The sequence below is a fragment of the Neodiprion fabricii genome, chromosome 1 (assembly GCF_021155785.1).
Source record: "Neodiprion fabricii isolate iyNeoFabr1 chromosome 1, iyNeoFabr1.1, whole genome shotgun sequence".
NCBI lineage: Eukaryota > Metazoa > Arthropoda > Insecta > Hymenoptera > Diprionidae > Neodiprion > Neodiprion fabricii.
In genome coordinates this window covers 32,242,685-32,265,153 of record NC_060239.1, presented here as the reverse complement: position 1 = coordinate 32,265,153, position 22,469 = coordinate 32,242,685, and the positions used below count along the sequence as shown (strand labels likewise).

The window sequence follows — 22,469 nt, the reverse complement described above, 5'->3', positions numbered from 1 at the left end:
CATGCATAAATAAATCGTTCAGCAGCTAGGCGCTATTTTTTTCACGCATGCTAATTATAAACTTGTTGTTTCAAGCTGGCGAGTGGCCATGACTGTTGCGATTACAATTTACGATTTCCTTCTTCGCAATTGAATGATAAATAATGACGGGATGATTTTTTGGTCGTTTGAATACGACTGTATTTAGAATTATTAATTCCACAAGGATGAAGGTGCAGGACCGTCTTCTTCTAAAACTGACTTCCTTTTACCATTTAATTGTAAGAACTCAGGGATTTTTGAATACATAATCAGTCCGCAGATTTTTGTGAAAAGTCTCTGCTAACTTTGATCAACTGACGGTGACCACTGATATTTTGTTTAAAACTTATTTCAACAACGAAATACAAATGCTTCGATCGAGAGTTGACTGGTGGCCTATGGTGATATCTCGGGTGAAACTGTAGTATTTTTTGTCGTGAGAAACGGCAAATTATAATATATAAATATAAAATTAAGTTTCATTGTAACGAAATATCAAATGTATATGAATGCACGTGCTTATACAACCAAGATACCTACAGCTAACAAGTAAAACATTGGGTTAGTAATTCCTGGAATAAGTAGAGGTAACAATGATCAGTTACAAAACTTCGTACTAATTTGTATGTAATTTTAGCGCTACCTAAAGGCTAAAAATAATTTTATAATTCAAAATTAATTAAGTATCCATGATTCAATATTTAAAACTAACTACTTACTCTGTCTAATTGCTATAATCATTTATTTCAAATCTTTACCACAGCTTGTACAAGTCGAGACTAAACGATCTTATACAACGAAACCAGAGTTAAAAAATATTTACTCAGTCCATTCCAATTTTTTGGAAAAACGAATTGCTCTACATTGGTTTTGACTTTACAGTAGTCACCATCTACCAATTACGACCACATTATACAATAGCTGTTTTTTAATGGTTTAAGCTGAGAAAATAATATTAAAAAAATAATGAGAATAATTGGAAAATGAATGTGATTCCTTTGCGGAACAGTTTATCAACAATCTATATTAGTTAATAATAGTATCAAGTAATTATCATAGGTTAATGTATAAAACACAGTAGGTAATAATAATAATTATTGTTCTGGTAGAGGTTTGATACGGTAATAGCAAATTGAATGAAATTTGGGTTTTGGATGGATGGGTCGTAATTGGTATTAGCTGTGCTTGTTAATATGAGGATTGGTGGTTGAGTTGTTCATCAGTTGTATAGAGGCGGTATGTTGATGATTTGGAGAATTGGTGTTGTTGCAGTGAGGATTGGTATTATGTAGGCAATGCAGGTAAGATCGTTGAACAGGTTTGTGTTGAGCTAGCTGGACTAGGGCCTCGGAGATTGAGAACCATTTTCGCTTTCGACCAATAGCTCTTGAATCTTCCCACTCTGGCAATTCTTCGGTGACTCGCATGACCCACACCTGCGTTCTATGCTTATGTTCCACGTTCTGTCAACAATATGCCAATATATATATCTACATATGTACATATATACACACACATATATACGATTGAACAAAATTAACAACTTTTCTATTTTATACACGCTTAATTTCGTTTTCTCTAATCAGATTGTAAGAATAGGACGGTGCATTTGAAAAGAATATTCTGTTTCAAAGACAATTTGATTGGTTGGCTCACATACCAAATATGACTCAGTGTAATATTTGTCAAACCTATTTAAAATAAGGTGAGTCATCAGGTATCCAATCACTTGGTTCAATAAGCAAAATGCAAGTTTCCAACTTTTATTTTTTTAACGCTTTTACTGATGCTGACTTGCATTTATACTTAATTACATAGTTTTCTCGTATCGTACAAATGTGTCATATTCGACTGTGAGATAAGAAAAGGTAATATGGACAGAGAACTATTTCCACATGCTTTCAACAGATATGTGGAACATTAGATGATTGATTACAACCAATGGATTACAAACATTTTTTAACTGCTAGATTGTTGGTGCGATGTACGCATTTATTTATCTAAAAAGAGCCTGCAAACCTCTGGTAAGTTTGGAATACACAGCTTTAAATTGGACGAGAGGAAAAAATGCAGCCTCATTCTGAAAATACTGATCAATTTTCTACTGAATCATTAAATGTTCTTATAAACTTAATACTATTCACAAAAACCCAATTCCAAATACAATTTCGTTTACTGAAGCAATTGATTTTAAGTGTTCATTTCGAAAGCAGTGAATTTATTCACAACATTTGACTGTGAGTAATTTCTTATTATCATACGGTAATTAGGTGGTGCATGTTACCATGATTGAATGTTTTTGAAATTCTTGTAAATGAGTGAAATTTAGTACCGAAATAATTTGAGGAACAACTTGCTACTGAACAATTGTTGGATAAACAAATATGAATCACCTCAAAAATACCAAGGCACCTGCCCAAGTGTCCCAGCACACCAGCTTCTTCTCTAACTTCTCGTAGCGCCGTAACAGCTGGTTCTTCTTCGGGCTCTACTCCTCCTCCTGGCACTATCCAATTATCAGGCCTTCGGCTCGACGTTACCAAGAGTACCTGCACACCACAATCCGGGCCCATAACATATGCGATAGTCCATTTCCCATTTGTTGAAAAATAAATTAGTATCGGTAGATACCGAAATAGAAGAAACTGAATATCAAATCTTCGGAGGCATATATTACAATAAATATATTCAACGGAGGAAAATCATGACAATTAGAAGATTGCGCAGAATTACAGAGTCCGGGGTAATAATACATTGTACACAAGTCTCATGCGAGACGGAAATAGATGTGTGCAATCTTCAAACGGTTTGATAACAAGATTTAGTACATTGTAGGGTGGTGAGTGATGCTCTTTTTCTTTAAAGCAAAATTTACGTAATAGGAAATAATCGTAGACACGTATCGAATTTTTGTCGCTATAAATATTTTTGGTCCTAATGAGCAAGGAATACTTGTATAATGCGCGTTAAGTAAAGGGGACGGAGATGCGGCTAATAATAATATGTAAAAGCAGAGCTTGATGGCCTACCTCTTCCTCGAGGTCATTCCTCACGCAGATACAAGCAGCCCGCCGCCTGTAGCCCTCCGAATCGTATATACGGATGGAATTTGGTTTTTCCTTCACCATTTTATCCCGTAAACCCACCAAAACACCCCATAAATTATAGAAAATATTTGTCAAACGGCCAGATCGGCCATACCGTACACCCGCATTGCTCTCATCGGAATATGCGAAACTAACATTATCGATGAAAAATCACTTCTGATTCACTTTCATTGAGTTAATTATAATCACTGGGATTAATTTCCTAGCTGTTGATATGCTTGGATGTTAATAAATGTGCGTACTAATTGCGGATAAGCCGCAGTTTCGTATCTCACCGACGTCTCTCGATGTAGGGACTCGTTTCGTTCTAACCTCAAAGATTTGAAAGCTCGAGAGTAGTTACTTTCATTTTTGATACTAAAAAGTTGGCCAAGCTGACCACGACCGCGGATGACCTCGAATCACGTGGCTCATGGTGATGTCCAAATATCCATTATAGACATCCGTGAATGATCCGTAAGAAATGCGTCCGGGCGTTTTATTAATTTGCAGCGTCGAAACTATTTTATTAGCAAATTCGGGTATAAGCTTCATTGCTTTCAGTTCGCGGTAGGCCGATCACCTTGTATTCGTTTCGCCCCTGTCCATCTTCGTACGTTGACTTCGTATCGCCACGTTCTAATATCGTGTCCGCACGCACAATATATTGTGAATACAATACGACCTTGGGCTTAGTGACGTAATGTTGAATACATGTTGTAACATTACTTGACCGTGAAATAAATTCCGTTGAATTGTGAATGTAAATTCCTTTTTTTTTTCCTTTACTGATCATAACATCAACAATCTTATTTACGTTACTTTAGTAAAAATACAAGCCTATCCTGCAGATGTAATTGTATATCGATTTCAATGAGGAAGGTTGATTCAGACCCTTTATTACATTTTTGCTATAGCGTCAACATTGTTAAGATAAGTCCTCTGCTTTTTAAAATTCTATACATCCTGTTCCTTCTTCCCTTTATGAAAGTATCAAAAATATCCTTTCTAGTGCACATCCCTCAACAAACAACAAAAAAACAATACATTTATCATCTTACATTAATAAAAATCATTAAAAGCAGATTTCAACTTATTCATACAAGGTAGATCTCACCTGTTATATGTATATAGGTCGTGTCTCCCTCCCTTTAATCGTCGTCTTGCTCCCCTTTCCCTCTATTACCCCTGCCACTGCACGGCCTTCTCCAAAGAACGCTTTACTTAAATTCAAATAGATTTCAAGAGATAAAACTAAGTAAAATTTATAAATATGGTACAATGGGTAATAAGCAATAGAGTAATAATCGATTAATTATAGATACGTATAGGTAATAGCATTGTATCGTTGAATCTTATGGCGATTTATAAGTCCCTTTAGTCTATCAATAACCAACTAAGAATTCAATTATTTTGTCCTTATGTTCAATTCAATTGCGCTTTCTTAAGTCGACCGATCACCATTCACCATTCACCATTCACCATACACGAACCACCATTGCGGACTAGCGGTCACCTTGACTAGTTTTTTTTAAATTCATTATTTATTTATTTATAATTTCTTCCTGTTCAATTCTTCGTTTGCAACATCTCTACTTCATCCCTTTGGCAAGTGTCCCATGGGACACAAATTGTTCCAATGATTTTTTACCTCGAAACTTCACCAGTGCGAATCAGTCACCGGGATGTTCGGGACAGCTGCGATTCACTTGAAACCATCTGTCGATGCAGCTGCGGTGAACAAAATCAAATGCCAAGTGTTATTATTAGCACTCGTCAAAGACTCTCCTCACTACTGCTACTTGTACCTTAAACAACCCAATAAACAAACATACTTTTTATGATATATGCATAGGCAAGGCAAACGGGCGATTACATCTCCAGGCTGTAACTCCTCCAGGCAAATAACACATTCACCTTTTTGATCTGCCAAAACGTCCTCTGCAAAAGTTGAAAAACAAATTAAGATTCATGATCATGTGCAATATTTTATTATTTTTTTTAAATAATACTCACCATTGTAGTTTAGGCGAGGTTTGGTTAGGCACATGACCAGGTGGCACTCTATATCATCGGGAAGGATGAACTTGGAGCATACAGGACACTTTAAACCTTGAGGAAAAGACAATCTATTAGGTCAAGTCTTCACGATACGTCCCCTGAATTTTTGAAACCAGCTAGTATACCGTAAAACACCCTTCTAACCCGGTTTACAGGAACTACCTCAGTCTCAGTCTCGTTTAAACACGAGCTCACGGTTATTCCCATATTAATCCTAACCTAACCCATTACTGAAGGATTTTTTTTTCTCAAATGGACTTGAAAATTTTGAAGGTGATGGACCAAGGGAGACTGACGTTTCTTTAGAATTCAAAAATTTACGTTAGCCTTCACGAGCTGTCATTGATTATACGGTTACCAGGCCAACCACCTCGACAACACGCGCCAAAACAAAGCGCGCCCCGTGCGTAAAGTCTGGTGTCACGATGACGTCTATAACCTCACTTTGGCCAACCGACAGAAGCTGTTGCGTAAATGACTGCGTATGTAAATAGAAGGTGAGTTTACTCAAGGTATTCACGGAGACCCGTCACACCACGCCACATACGAATCTGTATTGCTCTCACTAACCGTTTAGGGACCAAATGTGAGAGGGTAGACTATGAGCGGCGTAAACCCGACCGCTGTCGTCGTCCGTATCGTCGGAGTCGAGCTGCGGAATCCCCAGCGCCTGGCCGACGCTCACGCCAACCGAGGAGGCCATCCCTTGTTCCCCGGAGGTTAAATCTGGTACTGAACTCAACGACCTGGCCCTTTGTCTGCTGTCGCCCCGCGACGCCTGTGATTGACTCTGCTGTATGACCCCGGGCAACGAACGGAGTATTGAGAACCCCTGCATTTCGTTGGCTCCCGAGGATTGCCCATTCCCAGACTGTGCGACTGTGCTGGCTTTTGCACCCATTCTTTATCGGCTTTGAAACGCGTTTTCGTTGGAATCGTGAGAAATTTGGTTCGGGGGAGTATTTTAGCGTTTTTCTAAGACTTTGCCGGCTTGAAGAAATTCCGCAGTAGTATAATCAACGTAGTAAAATTAATAGATAAAGAGACAAAAGTTTATCAATGAGACGTAGAACCTGCCAGACCAATCACTGCACGAGATCCTTTGTGTACTGGTTTTTACTTCGTGACTTTACAAACACGATACTCACTGGATAATATTTAGATAACACTAAACAACACTTGTCTGATGTTTAAAATACTTTTGAACTAAATTTAAGACGGGATTTTACAACATCTCGCCACGATAAGCAAGTCATTTCGACCGAGAGCATAGTAGCGGCTCGTCGCGCAAAACATCCCCCGACATCTTGCGATAAACTTACCAGAAAGTCAAAAGACAGAGAGGACCGAAGGCAGCTATCACGTTGTGTCACACGCCCGAAGGTCCCTATACACTCGCACTTCGATATATCGCTCGTTACAGTGAGCGGTATTTTGAGCGCTTTCGTTGAAAATATGTTGCAAACGTGAAACTAGTTTTCTACCTTCGTAGGCATTTACATTAATCGGAAGCAATCTTCTACAAGCAGAGATGCAGACGAAATATTGCAATCTAGGACCCTGATAAAACGTGACAAGATAAGAATTTTATACTATTATCGCTAACAACTAAAAAAAAAAAAAAAATTCAGCAAAATCAAAAGGGGCACATATAATATATTTTTTTAAATACAAATACAACGATGTATACATATATACAGTCTTGGTCATTATAAAAATATCTAAGAGATGATTATACAAATGATTAATGAAATTTATGAATAGGAGTGGGCAATGGCACATAATTGGTTAAATTCTTAGCACAAGTTGCGTATGTCAGCTTTGTAATCAGGACTTAGTGAGCTCCAACTAGTCTCAGAGCATTTCTCAAGTTTTCCCCGAACTTCCGGCATTTCCACCGTCCAGCATGTATTTTTTATCTCATAATATTCAGACACCAGAGCATCTATCCACCGTTCAAGCTCCAAACCGATTCTCTGTTCTGCCGTACTAGAATTTACGGTGGAAGTACTTAAATAATTTGTCCACCAGTGATTTATGTTTTCATTTACTTGGTATGGTGCTAAAGAGCCATTATGTAACTCTTTAGCTTTTCGGAGAGTGATCTTTTGATTTCTCCAATACGCTAATGGTACTACAAGGAAATTTAGTTTTGCTACTAAATCTGAGTCTGCCATTAAGAGCACATGCCAGGTGCCAATGACTAACGGCTCTCCAAGTTGAGGTTTTATGTGACCAAACTGGAAAATTAATGAATAGATTTAAAAACAGTAATTATACTCATGTTTTGCATTTGAGAAAGAAAAAAATTATTTGCTGCTCACCAATGTTGCTTCTTCCATCTGTAGTTGACCCATATCTGCCAAATGGCCATAGGGATCAACCCACAATACTGATAAATTACGTAGAGGTGTAAATCCAGGAACTAGTTCATATGCTAGAACAGGAGTTGATAGTACGCTCATTGCTGCAACTAAGTTTCTGAACGTCTGTTCTTTTTGATCATAGTCTGTGCTAACAGCCAGGTTACGTATACGATTTTTCCAGGATTTAGTTATAGTAATATTCTGCTTTAGCGAGATCAAAGATTCGACTTGTTCTGGAAATTCATTTTGAAATGTTGAAGATTCCAAATTTTCTAGGTCATTGGTATTTGCATTACATCGAATTAATATCCCAATAAAACGATTGGATCGAAAATAAGCTGTGGCCTCGAGTAACTTGATTTGACTGAAAATGTAGTCTTCAATTTTCAAATTTTTGTAGGTGAGACGAGCTAAAGAATCTGATATTGTTAATAGTGTGTCATCAGCCATCGGACTGAGGTCTGCATAGTGGTACACGCTTTGCCAGTATGCATCGTAACCCTTCAGTTTCTGAGTTTTGTTACTTTTCGATGGATATATCCATTCCTCAGTACGGTCTATAATTCTTTGATCGATTGTTGGCTCAAATTTTCTGGCAAAGAATAAATTTCGATCTGCTGTGCTTTTTATCCGTCCAAAATCTTCGGATTTGAAGTCATTCGGGCTACAACCACACCAATCTACTATAGCTCTATACTGACATTTACAGCCCAATTTCCGTTTCCAATTAGTGACGTGAAGATTGTTGTCAATGTACGTATCACAAAATCGTGAATTTCGCAGTGCAGTATGAAAAAATGATTCTGCAGGTAACAAAGTATATCGGAACACTTCTAGCAATCCAGATATTAGAGGGTCTGGCACTGGATTAGCCACATATTCAACGAAATCCCGACTTAGCGCCACCCAATCACTTCCTCCATCAATTTGAATACCTGTCAGTGAAACAGAAAATATTTATTATTAGTTATTAACTAAATTAATAAGCAAAGATTTGGTAATAAAATATGTTGGATTCAAGCTATTTGTGAGTATTAGACATGCGATTTCAAATAGTTAATAAATGTAATAATAATTTTACATTGCATCATAATTTAATACCTGTCGGTAATTTGCGATCACCAATGCGCCACATTCGTGCTTCACATTCAACAAAGCTTTTGTCTAGTCCTTGCTTTGTGATGAAGCGTTGTACTTCTCTGCCGTGTGACTTGACAAAATTCATTCCTTTATTTAAAGTGAGGAACTCAGTAAGCCGAGCATTGCTTTTAACTGGAAAATCTGATTCTGACAAATTCACAAGAAAATCCCAATTATGATCTTGAGCCAAAATCTCGTTCGCTGAACTTAAAAGAGTTTTCAAGAGGCTTGCGCCACCCCAGATGCTTGCATGTCGCAAGCCGATCCCTCTTGCTACTCTAATATTTTTAGTCGTACATTTTTTCTCAATTCCCAACATCTCCCGGTACATGTAATCTTGCCTCTGTAATAAAATGCATCCAACCATAAATTTTGTAAATTAAAAGTTACAGGTCTGTAGCAAGATCTTATGGTTCGTCAATTTATTCATAATATAAAATATATAAACAAGAGGGCTGGATACCGAAAGCAGACAACAAATAATGAAAGCTGCACATTTCATATTCTATTCTAAAATATTATAAATGCAATAATAAATCTTTTAAAGGTCACTGTTGGAAGCATATCTATCAGACAAGAGTATAATTCATAACTCTTGATGCACAGTTTGATTAAAATGCTGACCTGGCCCCATGGCGATCCAAGGACATAGCATAAGTGCTATATAAACAGTAGATATGAGGTATTCCACTCTTTATATCGGTATCTAGCACTCTATTTTATTCTTAGTTACCGCATCCACATGAATGTAGAAGAAATGTGACGGATGATACAGCACACTGATTAGACGTTTAACCTGGCGACTGGCTCTGCCATTTACTGTCAACAAGTAGGCTATTCGAGCAGGTTTTTCTCTCGAATTTTTGGAGCTGGAATTTCTTGCTTCTTGAGGCCTGAATCCTGAAAGAAATAGTTAAATATTGATTGATTCATTTACTAGGACATTAAAACTAAGCATTATTTAATTTAATAGACTGTACCAACACCTTCTTTATGTAAACCAAAAAATTACTAAATTATTATAGATCGAGTATTTACAATAAATAGCATGTGTTATTTAGATTACTTTGTATGCCATTCCAGAAGATATTTATAGTTAAATAACCACCACAGGATAACTTTGGATTCCCAGGACACTTCATATTACAACTTGAGTCAGGTAAACGTCTCACCTGCGATGGTTCCTCCATTCCACAAAAACACTCAATTCTGTAATACATTCATTCAGATTAGTTGTCAATTACAAATAATCAATATTTATTGTGGTACATGTGAGGCAAGGGTCCTCAGAATTCTGTCCATTGGCGTTGCAGCATTTTTATTAGTTAGAATGAGAGTCTAACAGATAACAAAATACACATTTAGACCAAGAGAATAAATTGATAAAGATAAATAAGAAGTATACTAACGAATATTCAACACCCGAGTAGGGGTAACCTGACTGTAAGCACATTTTGGCGCAGTAATCAGGTGAGTTTTCACCTTTGTAAACAGCATAGTAACCAGATAGTACTTGGAGTGTTTTGTCGTCTTTGAAGCAACCCAAGTTTTTTGGCTTATCAAGAAAACCAGGAGAATGTGGACAAGATGATTGCAAGTTCTTAGGATAAAGGAGACCCTGTTGACTCAGGCAAGTTACACTAGCAATTCGCTGCTTGCAAGTCTGAGATTTTGCTCTCGTAATGGCGCTCACTGCTTCTCTGCCAGTTATCTCACAATCGGGGGTAAAATTCAGCGATTTCAGGTCTAATTTCACCCTGGTTGTTCGATTACGATAATGAGCACCTTTTATTGTATTGGTCTCTAGTTTGTCCGGAGGTAGTTTGAGCTGCCGAGAACCTGTCAGAAGACCACCTCCTTCTTCAGCTACCGAGAGAATATCCTTGTGTGGAAAAAAAGATTGCTGACTATTAGGGTGCACTCGCTATTTAGCAATGATTGGAAATATTTCAACTGACCACAGTAAGAAACAAATTACAGCGAAGAACAAAGAATTAAGAAGATTGATTAAGCATGTGAACACTTACGTTATTTAATGATGATTTTATTACCCTGCGATTTTCACTCTCCAGAGCAAAAAAGGTATAAGCTAAGTATACTTGCACACATAATATGGCTATGCCAAATACGAAAAATATCCGATACTTTCGCAAACAATTAGATGATCTATTATCATGCTGATTCTTTCCGGATGCCATTTTCGATTGGCCTATGTACCCGGTGCACACGAATCTTCTTTTTTAAATTACAAGTAAAAACACTGGGTAAAAACGTGACGTAGAAGGACACTGACGCATAAAAAATTTTATTGCAAGGAACAAGCGGTCTAATTACAATTTAAATCTCACGTATTAATGAACTTTTATGCACCTATAACACCCGTTGAGTGAAGACTGTTATCAGTCTTCACTCAACGGCTTATGAATGACTAACAATAAGATGTAAGTAATAATTTACGTAAAGCAGAGAACAAAAATCACAAGAGCGTAGCTTTCCGACAATTCAGAAAACCTAGTCAGGTGGGTTTTCAATGAGAGCGAAACAAAATTAGCGTAGTATGACCAATCACAAGCACTTCGTGTGCTTGATCTTAGCTGTGATTCGAAGAAATCAATGGCTTATGGAGCCTGTATAAAGCGTTGTGATACCGTTGATGGTAAGTCAGGTTTTAATTTGAGATTATTCCCGTACCGAGCCAGCATTGGGGAGTTAACATTCTAGCTTTTGTGTCATCAATGCCCGCGCTGAGTACAATTGCTCACAGTTGATTCGGTATTATATGAACTGGTCTTCCCGTTTGTGTAAACGCAGAAGTGTACAATAATTAAAAACGATGCTGGGGACTCTGCAGAGAGCTCGCAGCCTTTTGGTGAGACTATTGAAATTTCATTACTCTCCTTATGTAATTCCAGAACCTAACCTCCAATCGGGTCATACGTGTGTTGCTTCTAAAGAATTGTTCTCTGTTCAAGGCTCTAAAAAACGTCAGAGGAGTACAGTCGTCTGCGGGACGGTTGTCAGATCATTTATTCGTCGTAAGTTTGTAATTTTATTAAAATAGCACTTGATTGATGTTTGGTATTGCTTATCCAAACATTCTAATGCCACTTGTCGTAGCACCGAGATTCTGAAGAGAACAATCCTAATACTCCGTTCGAGTTCAATGAGGCAAACAAGAAACGTGTCGAAGCAATCCTGGCAATTTATCCCGAGGGTCATAAGCGCGGAGCTATGATGCCCTTGCTAGATTTGGCGCAACGCCAACTCGGATGGTTGCCTATTTCAGCCATGCACAAAGTAGCAGAGATTTTGAAACTACCTAACATGCGCGTATACGAAGTGGCCACGTTCTACACAATGTTCAATCGGCAGCCAGTAGGAAAATATCACGTCCAAGTATGCACATGCACACCTTGTTGGCTTCGTGGCTCTGATGAGATCCTTCAGGCTGTAACTAAAGCAGCTAATTGTGCAGTTGGCCACACATCTGCTGATAAACTCTTCACAGTTATCGAGGTGGAATGTCTGGGAGCTTGTGCCAACGCTCCAATGCTCCAAGTAAACGATGACTATTATGTATGTAGAGCACCTTTCATGTCTACAAGCATTCCGCATCTTTAAATGAAAGTACCATATTTTCATATGTGATTAATATCTAGTATTAACATTTGTACTTTGTTAACATACCAATAGGAAGACCTTACTGCCGAGACTACAGAGAAAATAATAAACGCATTAAAGAATGGTCAAGATAAACCACCACCAGGACCTCAAGTGTCATCCCGATTTGCTGCAGAACCAGCAGGTCAATTGACAACCTTAACCAGCCCTCCACCTGGCCCTGGCTTCAAAATTCGTTCAGATTTATAGAAAACAATCACCTAATACTTCTGTAAAAGTAGATATGACTTTTGCGAGTCAAGTAACACTGCTATATGGATAGCCCAATAAATAATATTCTAGATCGTTACAAATTACCAGTGGAAATTATTATTTTTTGAGCTAGTTTTAGCAGATTATTTAAAAGAAAGTATATAACGCTGGACGATAAACATAACGGCCAAGTGTCCCATGAATGGGTTAATATTTATACATGTATTATACGCAATATGCATGAAATTCAGATATCTATTTACTCTATACCTGTAATTAATTGATTATTATACATACATAAAATACATGTATATATAACGTATTTACCTAGATGACTGACTTCAATGCTATCAATTAGTGAAAATAAAACTTTACACAACTATCAATAAAGCCAAGATTTGTTATCTCTCTCTTTAATGCAATATTCTTAAGACAGTATTCATGGTAAATGTTTGAGGCAGTGTCTTCTTACAGTACTTTATTGCAAGCCAATACATATCATACACTAATCGTACGAAATACATTAAAACCTGAATGAGCAGTAGATACAAGAGTACCTGGGCACTGCGGATGCCAATGTAATTCCTTCACGTCAGTTTGACCCTGATGTACGAATAATAATTGAGGCGGTAATGATGCAAGCTGACTGTCTTGTTCTGCAATATTATCTGCTTCCACTGAGAGATCCCATTGTGCTATTTGATCATCTGCACCAGCGGACGCGAGGACAGTGGCTTCGCCAGGATGCCATTCTACACTTGTTATCGGCGCTGTATGTTGTTTGAAAGTTGCAACTGGTTTAGTACCATTGGGACTGAATTGTCGCAAATCCCATATGTGTAGAATACCATCATCGCCACCAGATACCAGGAAACGCGATTCTTTTCTGTTCCATGAGATTACATTTACATCAGCTGTATGTGCCGCTCCTGCTGTCAGCATGCACGCTGCCTGAGGACTTGCTCTTGTGTCCCAAATTTTTATACTGAAGACAATAATTCGGTCAAAAATTTTGTCAAAATTAACTAAGAATAAGGCCACGGAATATACTTGAGCATATATCAAACCTTTTATCGACGGAACATGAGGCAAGCACATGCCTTTCGTTTGGGGACCATTGGAGATCCTCAACACTATGTGGAGCATGGGAATTATAAGGCCTTTGATCTACAAGCCAGTCTTCACCACTGCTGCTATTATTGTGATGCCAGATGTGAATGTTGCCTTTACAATCACCCGATGCCAGAGTTCCTTCTTCGGTAGGACACCAGTCCAAGCCATATCCTTCCTGCAGGTGTCCTTTGAATGTAAATATTGGTTTGGCTCCATCATTGCCTTGGTCATTTCGCTTACGGTAATTACTCAGTAACAAGGGATCGTCTACTGCTCTCAGCTGCTCGTTCAAATCCCAAAGAGATACACGACCCAGTTCACTCCAACTTGCAGCAAAGACTTTGTTCCGCACTTGCGTACATCTGTGACAAACAGTGTTAAACTCTGTGGATAGGAAACTCAACTCAATGCTCCTAATTATTGTGTCAGAATTTTTCTACGGAAAACTAGTTCAACCATATCATTAGACAGAGCACAATGCTTACCTCACTCTATTCACACAGCCCTGATGTTTTATAGAAGCAACTGTCATAACAGGAGCTCGAGCTTCGTCTTCATCGTCATCATCATCTGAATCAGACTCGTCAGATTCCTCATTGTTACGAGCAGTGCCATGCAGGTTAGACATTTTCATGACAAGTAGGTTATTGACATGTGTTCTTGCAGCTTGCGTACCAGCTAGCATGTACATTGACATGGGATATGTCTCCCGTGAGATACCGAGGTCATCCCTGATAATGTCAAAGCTTAGACACGGAGCCCCTGTTTGAGCTTGATGTAACATTCTATATGCTGAATGATCTACTACCAATTCTTCTCCTTTTTCTAGTGGCTGTCCTGGCAAGTAAATTTTACTTTTTTTCTCTGTATCATTATCGTCTTCTGCTTCCATATCTTCATCTTCCGCTTCGTCATCGTCATCATCATCTCCATCATCTTCTGCTTCTCTATCGTCAACTTCTATCATCGCTTCTTCTGCAGGATCCATTACTTTTTTTTTTGTAGAAAAAAAAAATTCACATAGATATAAAGGTGCACGAATTATTACTGATAGACGAACATACAGTAAAGAAAAATCAAAGATGTATAACGATATCTATTTGTCGTCAGGGCACATGTGTTACTCCAAAGTATCTTTCAAGGAAAATTTTGGAATACAGCCTGTCACTCAATATTCCATGCGTAATGAAATAGAACAACTATCGAGTACAACGTATTTCCAGTCTAAATACGATTACGAATCTCTCTCTTGAAAATCCATCGCATGCTAACTGGGACTTACCTAACCTCGAATAAAGTGGCTCTGTATAAATTTATCGAGGAATGATATCTCTCTGAATGATATTAACCCGTCCAAGCAATCATCTGAATGAGCGCTTTCCCGAAAATTTTACATTATATCTCTGCTTTTCATTTATATACTTACTAATGTTTCAACCTTAAGGAAAGTCCAGTACGCCGTACACACTGATGAAAGAAGTTAGGTTAGGGTATGTATCACGCCTGAAGACGCGCGACGACGCAACGTCAGTGTAGATGCGAATTACCAAGTCGTAGATTCAAGTGATATTAATGAATAAACAGTTTTGAGACGCAAATAACCACTTGCTTCGATGCCTGATATCATAGAACTACGACCAGACAAGGGTCTTTTGTACCCCAACTTCGAAAAATATCAATTTCTTGACGAGCCAATACTTATTCTAGAAAAAGATCTGGAGACAGGTAAACAATCAACACTACGGAAGATTGGCTGTCAGATTTTCAACATGTATCGACTAAAAGTTTTGGATTTATTATTAATTGTTTAATTAACGATGTAAAAGAAACCTTGGCCTTCATATGACTGTGCTGCCTGTTATTTCAGAGGTGCTGCGAGTGGAACCCAGTAGTTCTCAAGATTCCTGGCTTGAAGCAAGGTCTTTCGCTTACCATAATCATTTGTATAAAAATCCGTTTAACGGCAAGTGTTATTTCGTCAACAAAGATAATGAATTATGGAAATTGGATACAAATGGTTTTTTAGAGTTGGTACATACCCTGACCAAATTCTCAATTGAATCTGGTGCCCCGGTGTATAATCCATCACTGAGTTTTGCTTCAGAAGACATCATAGTTGGCTGCAATGGGTGTAAAAATTTGGAAATAATTATTAAAAATGACTCACAACCCTTGTTAACATACGTGTTTGAAGATATAGATGCTGGTATAATATTAGATTCAGTCTACGTTGAAGATAAATCAATAATCAACGTTGTAATGTGCTTTATAACTGAAATTGACAGCAAAAAACATTCTGAAGTTGTTTTGTATACATATTCTTCACCAGCTATTGATACAGTGGGTTCAGAACCTTCATCGCTGGGTGTTAAATTTATTGGAAAGAGGATCTTGAGGGTGAAGGGAGCTGTTGATTATGCTAATTTAGAATCAAACGGAAATTATTTACACTTAATGAGTCAAGACTCTGCTACCTTTGTTTACGATTCTTTAAGACCAGTGAATAAGGAAATTCCAGCTAAAGGCAATCAAGAGATTAATATCCCAAAATACTGCTGGTCTCAGGATGAAGATTCGCTTACCATTTGGTTGAAAGTTTTCGATGGCATTGATAAGAGTCAAATTAAAGTTGACGTCAAGCCTAATAATATTGTCATAAAATATGAAGATCAGATATTGATGGCTGGGGAAAGTGGGCATAGATTGGATCCAGATTTAACAACTTGGTCACATGAGAAAGATTCGCTAAAAATAGATTTATTCAAAAATGAGACTGGGTTAATGTGGAATGAGCTGATTAAAGAGGACACTGGCGGTGAATGCTTACCAAATGAGGCTCTAGCAGCCGAAGTTCACAGCAGGTATGTCTCCAGGGATATCGTTTATCATTTGTAAATATTCCTGAACATTCATTTTTTGTTTTTAATATGAACCCATCCCAGATTAGCCTATTTATGCACTGAAGAGCCAGGAACCGGAGGTGGGCATCCAATGTTGGGATTCAACTCAGAGCAGCTAGAAGAATGTGATATTCAAGAAAGAGAAAATCAATTCCAAAGAATTAATATAGACTCTCACAAGACTACTCATTTAGTAATTTTAGGTGCAAATAACTGCGTTTTGTTCACACAAAGAGTCAAACACGGCCAGCTCTTGTGTTTGAGACATGATCATGACGGCTGCGTTTGGGTTGCTGGTGAAAGTAATGACGAACATTGGAGATTGAAGCATATTTCTACATTTCCTGGATTTGGATACGTAGAGGCAAGCAAGACTAACAAAAAGTTTTGCGTCTCTCCCCCTAGTAAGTCTGATTGTGAGCTTAATATCTGTTGTAAATTTATTCCAGTTCTTAGCAGTGTCTCACCTCACCCTAGCCTGTTATTTCATACATTTAATGTCTCAGTCTCACTTTCTTTTTTTGGCAGATTTTTAAGCCATTACTTCATTATTCGTTTGAGAAAAACATCATTTTTGCAGATGGGTCGTACGTAGCTATAGTAGAGCATGCAAGACATGTTTTTCTGTATGAAAAACCAGTTGGAAACTCAAAAATAGGACATCAACGCATTGTAGATTTGGGGTGTGAAGTGCAAGCCAATCCTGTTTTGGGTGCTGCAGCTTCAAATCGTTATCTGTATTTATTGACCAAGAATAAATTGTACCAATTGCAGATGAATCCTTAGATGTATTTAGCTTACATTTTAACTCAATGGCAGTGAAAGCACCAGTTTTTGTAAAAAATATACCAAACGTTGAAATGTGAATAACGTATTCATGTTGTATGTTTTTTTACATTTTATGGCAAAGAAACAGGATATACAAAGAATATTCTTGTTTGACAAGTAATCTCTGGATGATGTCAAATTTGAATGTGTCAAGAACAATGAAAGAAAGTCATGTAATATTAAATAATAATTACAAATTTATTTTGCAATATAATTGATTGAGAAAAATAAATATCTTTTTTACTGTATGTCAAAATAACTGAAAGGTAGAATAACAACAGCAAATCCTTACAATTAAAAGCAGAATAGTTATTTGAATATCTCTGCCCTTGAAACCGAGAATGATTTGTAAATAGTTGCTACTATGCACCACATATTAAGGAGTCTCATTCATTTCAAAGTTTTCATCAATTTAAACTAATAAATTTCAACAACATCATCAATTTTGACTGTTTTCAAAATATAGTAGCCAATCTTACTAGATACAAGTTACATTCATTTGATCCTTTTCATCAATCAGTTTACGTAAAAAATAAATTCAGCATCATGGTCAGTTTTCGTAAGATGAACAATACGATTGAGTTCAAATGATCAGATTAATAGTAGTCATCTAGCATTACCTATTTTGTCCGATAACATTAAAATAAGAAAATTGGTTTGGGTACAGCGCACAAACTATTTTGCGTTACACCAAGGTTCGAACTGATCAATCACAACACTCAAATATACCATCACAAATATTTCAAATTTATATATTCCAATCATCCAACAGGATTCAATGTATTTCTTAGGTGCAATCTTATGGCGGGCGATGCTTAGCTTTGAGTAAATCTACTAGATTGTTTCTAGTCAAGTCCTGAGAAGGTGGCCAATACCAAACAAGTCGTTCAGAGAAACTTTCGCAGAAGCTAGCAATGGCATCGGCTGGTCTCTCGTAGTCATACTTTGTTTCTTTTGATTTTGGATTGTAATAATACTTGTGTCCGCTCGATCGACTTACATGGCAATGCCAGGGATTTGCAGTACCTTTGAAAAATAGAATGCTATTCATAACAAAGTAATAAGGGTCGTCTCTACTATTTTCGTTCAAATTACTGCCGATCAAGGGTGCATAAGCCATCACTTCATTCCCATTTTTCATTGTGCGAAGTTCCAGGCACGAGTATAATTCGTCTTCCAAACCATTGATCAATGGGTAAAGATTCTTAGCACGAACTTGTATAGCCTGCTGTCCACTTGGTTTTCTCAGAGCAGCACAGAATTTTTTTATTTTCGCGGATCTGTAACAAATTGATATTAATGTAGCATTGAAACGAGTTGTGAATTACTGCTACCCTGAGAGGCACTTACCTATCACTTAAGTGCAACTGGCTAATGTCTACGCCACCAAGTAAGTATGCATCTAAAATATGGAGTGCGGGTGTTCTATGTTGCGAGCGATATTCACTGCGCAATTCTCCAGCCATTTCTGCATAAACAAGGGTATCTGGTGGTAGCTCTGGTGCACCAGGTTCACATCTCCAGGTGTTCTTCTCTAGACGAAACACATTAGATCTTCCTAGACCAAGATAAAACGTAGCCAGTGGTTTTTCTAAGCCTGTTACACAAGGCATACAAAACCAATCCAATGGACTAGTCAACAATTTTGTTTCAACGTTCGACTTTGAAAGTTCTGTCTGTGGCGCAGATAGAAAGTTGAGAGTGTTGTTCGTGATTAGACCCTGCAGACGTGCTTGTGGGTTACCAAGTTTTGGTACTGTTCGAGGTTTGTCTGGTAGACCCCAGTGAACAAGGCACTCTTTTCTCATATCTCCTTGAGTCGGTTCCGTAAGTGTGGGATTGTTGCAAAATGCAGCTATTTTTACGAGCCCTATAACTTGTTTTCTGCCTAGTGTATTGTTGGACTTGATTAAATAATTCTTGAAATATTTCTCGTTTTCTAACTCACTTGGCGACACTAGCTGTAAAACGTCGTTGTCATCTTTGCTTTTGCTGGGGTGAAGCAAGTGCTCATTTACTCGAGACAAGTATGCTATTACATCTGAAACGTCTGGCCGTTTACCCAAACATAATAAATATCTTTCTGAATTAGCAGGGCGGGATGAATTAGGCTTAAAAATGCATATCCGATCAAAGCAGCGATACATCAAGTATATTAGACCTGCACTAAAATGTGTAAATAGATCGAATAACTTGACAACAAAATGGCCACCATCCTTCAAGACCATTAATGCAACCAGACATTGGCACAGATATAATTGTTTGGACAATATTTCTTGAATATTTTCTTGCCCTTCGACCGAAAAGCCACCGTCAGCCATCGTGAAGTGTAACCCTTTTCCTCCGGTGTCTTCCATTATAAGATCCCGAAAACCTTTCTGATTTTCTGGGTCATAGACGTCGCCATTGTCTTTCGGCCCATAATAAGGATGAAAAGTTTCACAAGGTCCTGCGTAAAATTCGTCGAGTTTGAAATCATTTTCACCTCGCAGTGTGAAACCAAATCCCTTGGCGTTCCATTTTTTTTTCCACAAAACATACTCGCTGAACCCTCCAGGACCAGCGCAGATATCAGCAAAGTACAATAGTTCATTTGGATGCAAATTCTTTGGTTCTGTGAATACGAAATCAGCAGCTCTGTCCATATTAGCCATTTTGACAGCAGCACGATTCAGGAAAAATGCTCCACGGATTGTTTCGAATGGATTTGATCTTGTTCGAGCTCGCCGTAATTCATTTCCATCCAGCTTGTCGAACACAGACTTTGAATTCAATACATCTTTGAGAACATTTTCTTCACAGAATGTCACCTCATTGTCAATGTCCAATTTTTTGGGGCCAAACACTAGCCAATCCTGTAGGGTGTCCATATCTGGTACCGAAAAGTGATTATTGGTTAACCATTCCATGTCCTCTTGGAGTTTTATTTCTTCTAAAGATGGGTCCCACTGTTGACTCGCTACGTCCAATCCTGGTATGTGAAGACCCAAACCTCTACGACCGCGTTGTGTTGACATTTCGACTGGTTCAATGCGACCCTGGCCTGCCTTACCCAGCCCAGTACCCGACTTGTAACCCATATTGGCCATCATCCTTTGAGCCTTATTATCAACCACACTAGCTCCAAGTTCGAGACCCTCGGTTCGACTCTTTTTCATAAATCTCGCACCATTTTTATCCACCTCCTTATCCCCATGAAGGCGTTTACGTCCAGATTTAAATTCATTTAGCTTAGTGGCCGATCCCTGTGCCTGAGTTTCCGTTGTTGGTTCGGGATCTGTATCTGAACTGAATGATCTCCTTCCATAGCGTTCTAAATTTTCTTGCGGCTCAATAACCGTATGGGTTTGGCCTTGCCCTCCAAAACCCACTCTGTAAACTTCATCTTCGCTGTCGCTCGTGTCTAAATAAACACATTACATTGATTGATGTTTGAAAGAAAATTTCTCATTGCGATAAAGAAAAGTCGCAGCGTTAGAAAAATAAATTCTATGAGGGATTATTTTAATAAATAGCAAGATAGACAACAAGGCCATTGAATTATTTGGTTCTTTTGCAATATGATTTTTATTTTTGACATAATCAATATAAACAATGTACGAACCGCTTAATCTGGATTCCATATTTATTCAATCACATCCAGTATTATTATTATTTGAATGCTCGAACAGCCACTGCAACGTAAGGTAAGTTGCAGTTACGAAAGTACACGGGACGTATTTATCTTTCAGATTTCGCAGAACTGTCCCGATGTGTAGGTCATTTACCCAGTTGCCGTGTAGCCATTTCTACTACCACTAAATACAAATGTAAACCAAGCAAACAATGAAGGGAATCCAGAGAGGATAAGGGGGAGTCCATGTCGAGAGTGCGGGAAGTTGGAAATTCGTCGGGTAGGCACTATTTCAGTAAGTGTAGTAGCTAGGAATACGTTTTGATTTGCATGTATGTAGATGTATCAAGAGCACCTGATAAGATAAAGGATCGCCTATGCAGTCAACGCCTATGCTTCGCATGCGAGCCCCGCTAGCAGTGCTAGCAACTCGGTCGAGTTGACCGAGCATGCGGCAGCCATCTTATAGAGCCACAACCTACCTTATGCGCGGGAGATTTAAACATGAAAATTGCTTTTGAAAGTTCTACATCATTTCACTAATAAATTCATTCAATTTCATTGATAAAAGTAAGCAAACCGTGGTTGGACACGTTGTCGTGGTAACAACACTTGAGACAAGTTACGACAATGTCGTCACAGATGTTATTGGTCCTACAGAATGGTGGCAATTCCACTGTTTTATATTGCGCCGCGCTAGGCCCTCTATCTAGTAGATCCAGCGCCATGGTAGATATATGCTTAGCTAAAGGCGTTGACTAAAGACTATTTCAGTCAACAGCTAACACCCGTATTCATAGTCCTTTCTTGAGGAGTTCCTCATTTCATGTTTTATTGGCCTCCTTCTTTTAAGGCAGGTCTCGAGCTTCCTTAAGGAAACCTTCGGCACTGCAATTGGCTGTTTCGTTTCATGCAGCCAATGCTTGCGCTTGCGCTTGGCGTCTATGCACTTATGACGCAGGATCACAGCCAGTCTGCAGGTTAACTTCTATGAGGTCACACACTCTCATGAACCGACGCAACTTGACAATGAGAGCCAAGCGGTTTAAGTTAGATTTAAATATAGCCGAGTGGCGCTTCGATCAGCAGTTTGACCACGATAAGCAATCACATATCCACACATATCTCTAAATATGTCTACTTTCTGGAAGGGAGAGCCAAGTTGTGACTATGAAACGAGGACGCCTCTAAGATTCAAGGAAGCCTTCATCAAGGCGTCCCTTATCCTTGAGATAAGGAGAGACTATGAATACGGGTGTTACAGTGCTACTAAGTTCATAATAATATTTTCATCGTAATAAACAATTGCCTACTCTGTTGTTGCCTCGATGCGGATTTGTTTTAACTGGACGTAGGAACGCATCCTTCTCGTCGGTTTGTTGCTTTTACATGGCATTTTTGTTTATTGTTTAAATCTGTAATTTTTAATTGGAATTGATCGTGGCAGGTAAAGAACATTTAACGGTCA

The 22,469-nt window shown here is 38.2% G+C and overlaps 7 protein-coding genes across 13 annotated transcripts; 2 read left to right on the top strand and 5 right to left on the bottom strand.

The window, feature by feature from the left end:
• Positions 1-749: 749 nt before the first annotated feature.
• LOC124174451 (diphosphoinositol polyphosphate phosphohydrolase 1) lies at positions 750-3,790 on the bottom strand. Its single transcript, XM_046553628.1, has 3 exons — positions 3,051-3,790; positions 2,415-2,570; positions 750-1,484 (listed from the first exon to the last, which is right to left on the bottom strand). The coding sequence occupies exons 1-3, from the start codon at positions 3,147-3,149 to the stop codon at positions 1,197-1,199; spliced, it is 543 nt and encodes a 180-aa protein (XP_046409584.1). The 5' UTR covers positions 3,150-3,790; the 3' UTR covers positions 750-1,196.
• Positions 3,791-3,990: 200 nt separating this feature from the next.
• Positions 3,991-6,498, bottom strand: LOC124174450 (E3 ubiquitin-protein ligase ZNRF2). 2 transcript variants are annotated; one of them, XR_006868937.1, is made up of 5 exons: positions 5,739-6,498; positions 5,124-5,219; positions 4,943-5,048; positions 4,225-4,838; positions 3,991-4,128 (listed from the first exon to the last, which is right to left on the bottom strand). XR_006868937.1 is itself a non-coding variant. In XM_046553627.1 (4 exons), exons 1-4 carry the CDS (start codon positions 6,067-6,069, stop codon positions 4,781-4,783), a joined length of 591 nt encoding a protein of 196 aa, XP_046409583.1. In that variant the 5' UTR covers positions 6,070-6,498; the 3' UTR covers positions 3,991-4,780. The 2 variants fall into 2 exon arrangements, 1 of the variants encoding a protein (XP_046409583.1); XM_046553627.1 differs by having other exon boundaries at positions 3,991-4,838.
• Positions 6,499-6,804: 306 nt separating this feature from the next.
• Positions 6,805-11,108, bottom strand: LOC124174438 (xylosyltransferase oxt). The gene is made up of 7 exons (XM_046553606.1): positions 10,702-11,108; positions 10,084-10,556; positions 9,741-9,883; positions 9,408-9,574; positions 8,636-9,017; positions 7,493-8,469; positions 6,805-7,408 (listed from the first exon to the last, which is right to left on the bottom strand). Exons 1-7 carry the CDS (start codon positions 10,870-10,872, stop codon positions 6,965-6,967), a joined length of 2,757 nt encoding a protein of 918 aa, XP_046409562.1. The 5' UTR covers positions 10,873-11,108; the 3' UTR covers positions 6,805-6,964.
• A 181-nt stretch (positions 11,109-11,289) lies between these two features.
• Positions 11,290-12,651, top strand: LOC124174449 (NADH dehydrogenase [ubiquinone] flavoprotein 2, mitochondrial). 3 transcript variants are annotated; one of them, XM_046553623.1, is made up of 4 exons: positions 11,290-11,330; positions 11,587-11,709; positions 11,792-12,250; positions 12,368-12,651. In XM_046553623.1, exons 1-4 carry the CDS (start codon positions 11,328-11,330, stop codon positions 12,542-12,544), a joined length of 762 nt encoding a protein of 253 aa, XP_046409579.1. In that variant the 5' UTR covers positions 11,290-11,327; the 3' UTR covers positions 12,545-12,651. The 3 variants fall into 3 exon arrangements, with proteins under 3 accessions (XP_046409579.1, XP_046409580.1, XP_046409581.1); XM_046553624.1 differs by lacking the exon at positions 11,290-11,330 and adding an exon at positions 11,369-11,543 and having other exon boundaries at positions 11,629-11,709; XM_046553625.1 differs by lacking the exon at positions 11,290-11,330 and adding an exon at positions 11,371-11,543 and having other exon boundaries at positions 11,647-11,709.
• A 29-nt stretch (positions 12,652-12,680) lies between these two features.
• LOC124174445 (glutamate-rich WD repeat-containing protein 1) lies at positions 12,681-16,638 on the bottom strand. Of its 4 annotated transcripts, none has more exons than XM_046553616.1 (5): positions 16,488-16,638; positions 15,700-15,780; positions 14,146-14,650; positions 13,615-14,022; positions 12,681-13,532 (listed from the first exon to the last, which is right to left on the bottom strand). In XM_046553616.1, the coding sequence occupies exons 3-5, from the start codon at positions 14,646-14,648 to the stop codon at positions 13,046-13,048; spliced, it is 1,398 nt and encodes a 465-aa protein (XP_046409572.1). In that variant the 5' UTR covers positions 14,649-14,650; positions 15,700-15,780; positions 16,488-16,638; the 3' UTR covers positions 12,681-13,045. The 4 variants fall into 4 exon arrangements, with proteins under 4 accessions (XP_046409572.1, XP_046409573.1, XP_046409574.1 ...); XM_046553617.1 differs by lacking the exons at positions 15,700-15,780; positions 16,488-16,638 and adding exons at positions 14,943-15,009; positions 15,087-15,149; XM_046553618.1 differs by lacking the exons at positions 15,700-15,780; positions 16,488-16,638 and adding an exon at positions 15,491-15,565.
• LOC124174443 (nudC domain-containing protein 1) lies at positions 15,244-17,907 on the top strand. Its single transcript, XM_046553612.1, has 4 exons — positions 15,244-15,385; positions 15,528-16,521; positions 16,603-16,964; positions 17,141-17,907. Exons 1-4 carry the CDS (start codon positions 15,274-15,276, stop codon positions 17,344-17,346), a joined length of 1,674 nt encoding a protein of 557 aa, XP_046409568.1. The 5' UTR covers positions 15,244-15,273; the 3' UTR covers positions 17,347-17,907.
• Positions 17,568-21,460, bottom strand: LOC124174439 (cap-specific mRNA (nucleoside-2'-O-)-methyltransferase 1). Its single transcript, XM_046553607.1, has 3 exons — positions 20,993-21,460; positions 18,739-20,791; positions 17,568-18,668 (listed from the first exon to the last, which is right to left on the bottom strand). The coding sequence occupies exons 1-3, from the start codon at positions 21,009-21,011 to the stop codon at positions 18,188-18,190; spliced, it is 2,553 nt and encodes an 850-aa protein (XP_046409563.1). The 5' UTR covers positions 21,012-21,460; the 3' UTR covers positions 17,568-18,187.
• Positions 21,461-22,469: the final 1,009 nt, after the last annotated feature.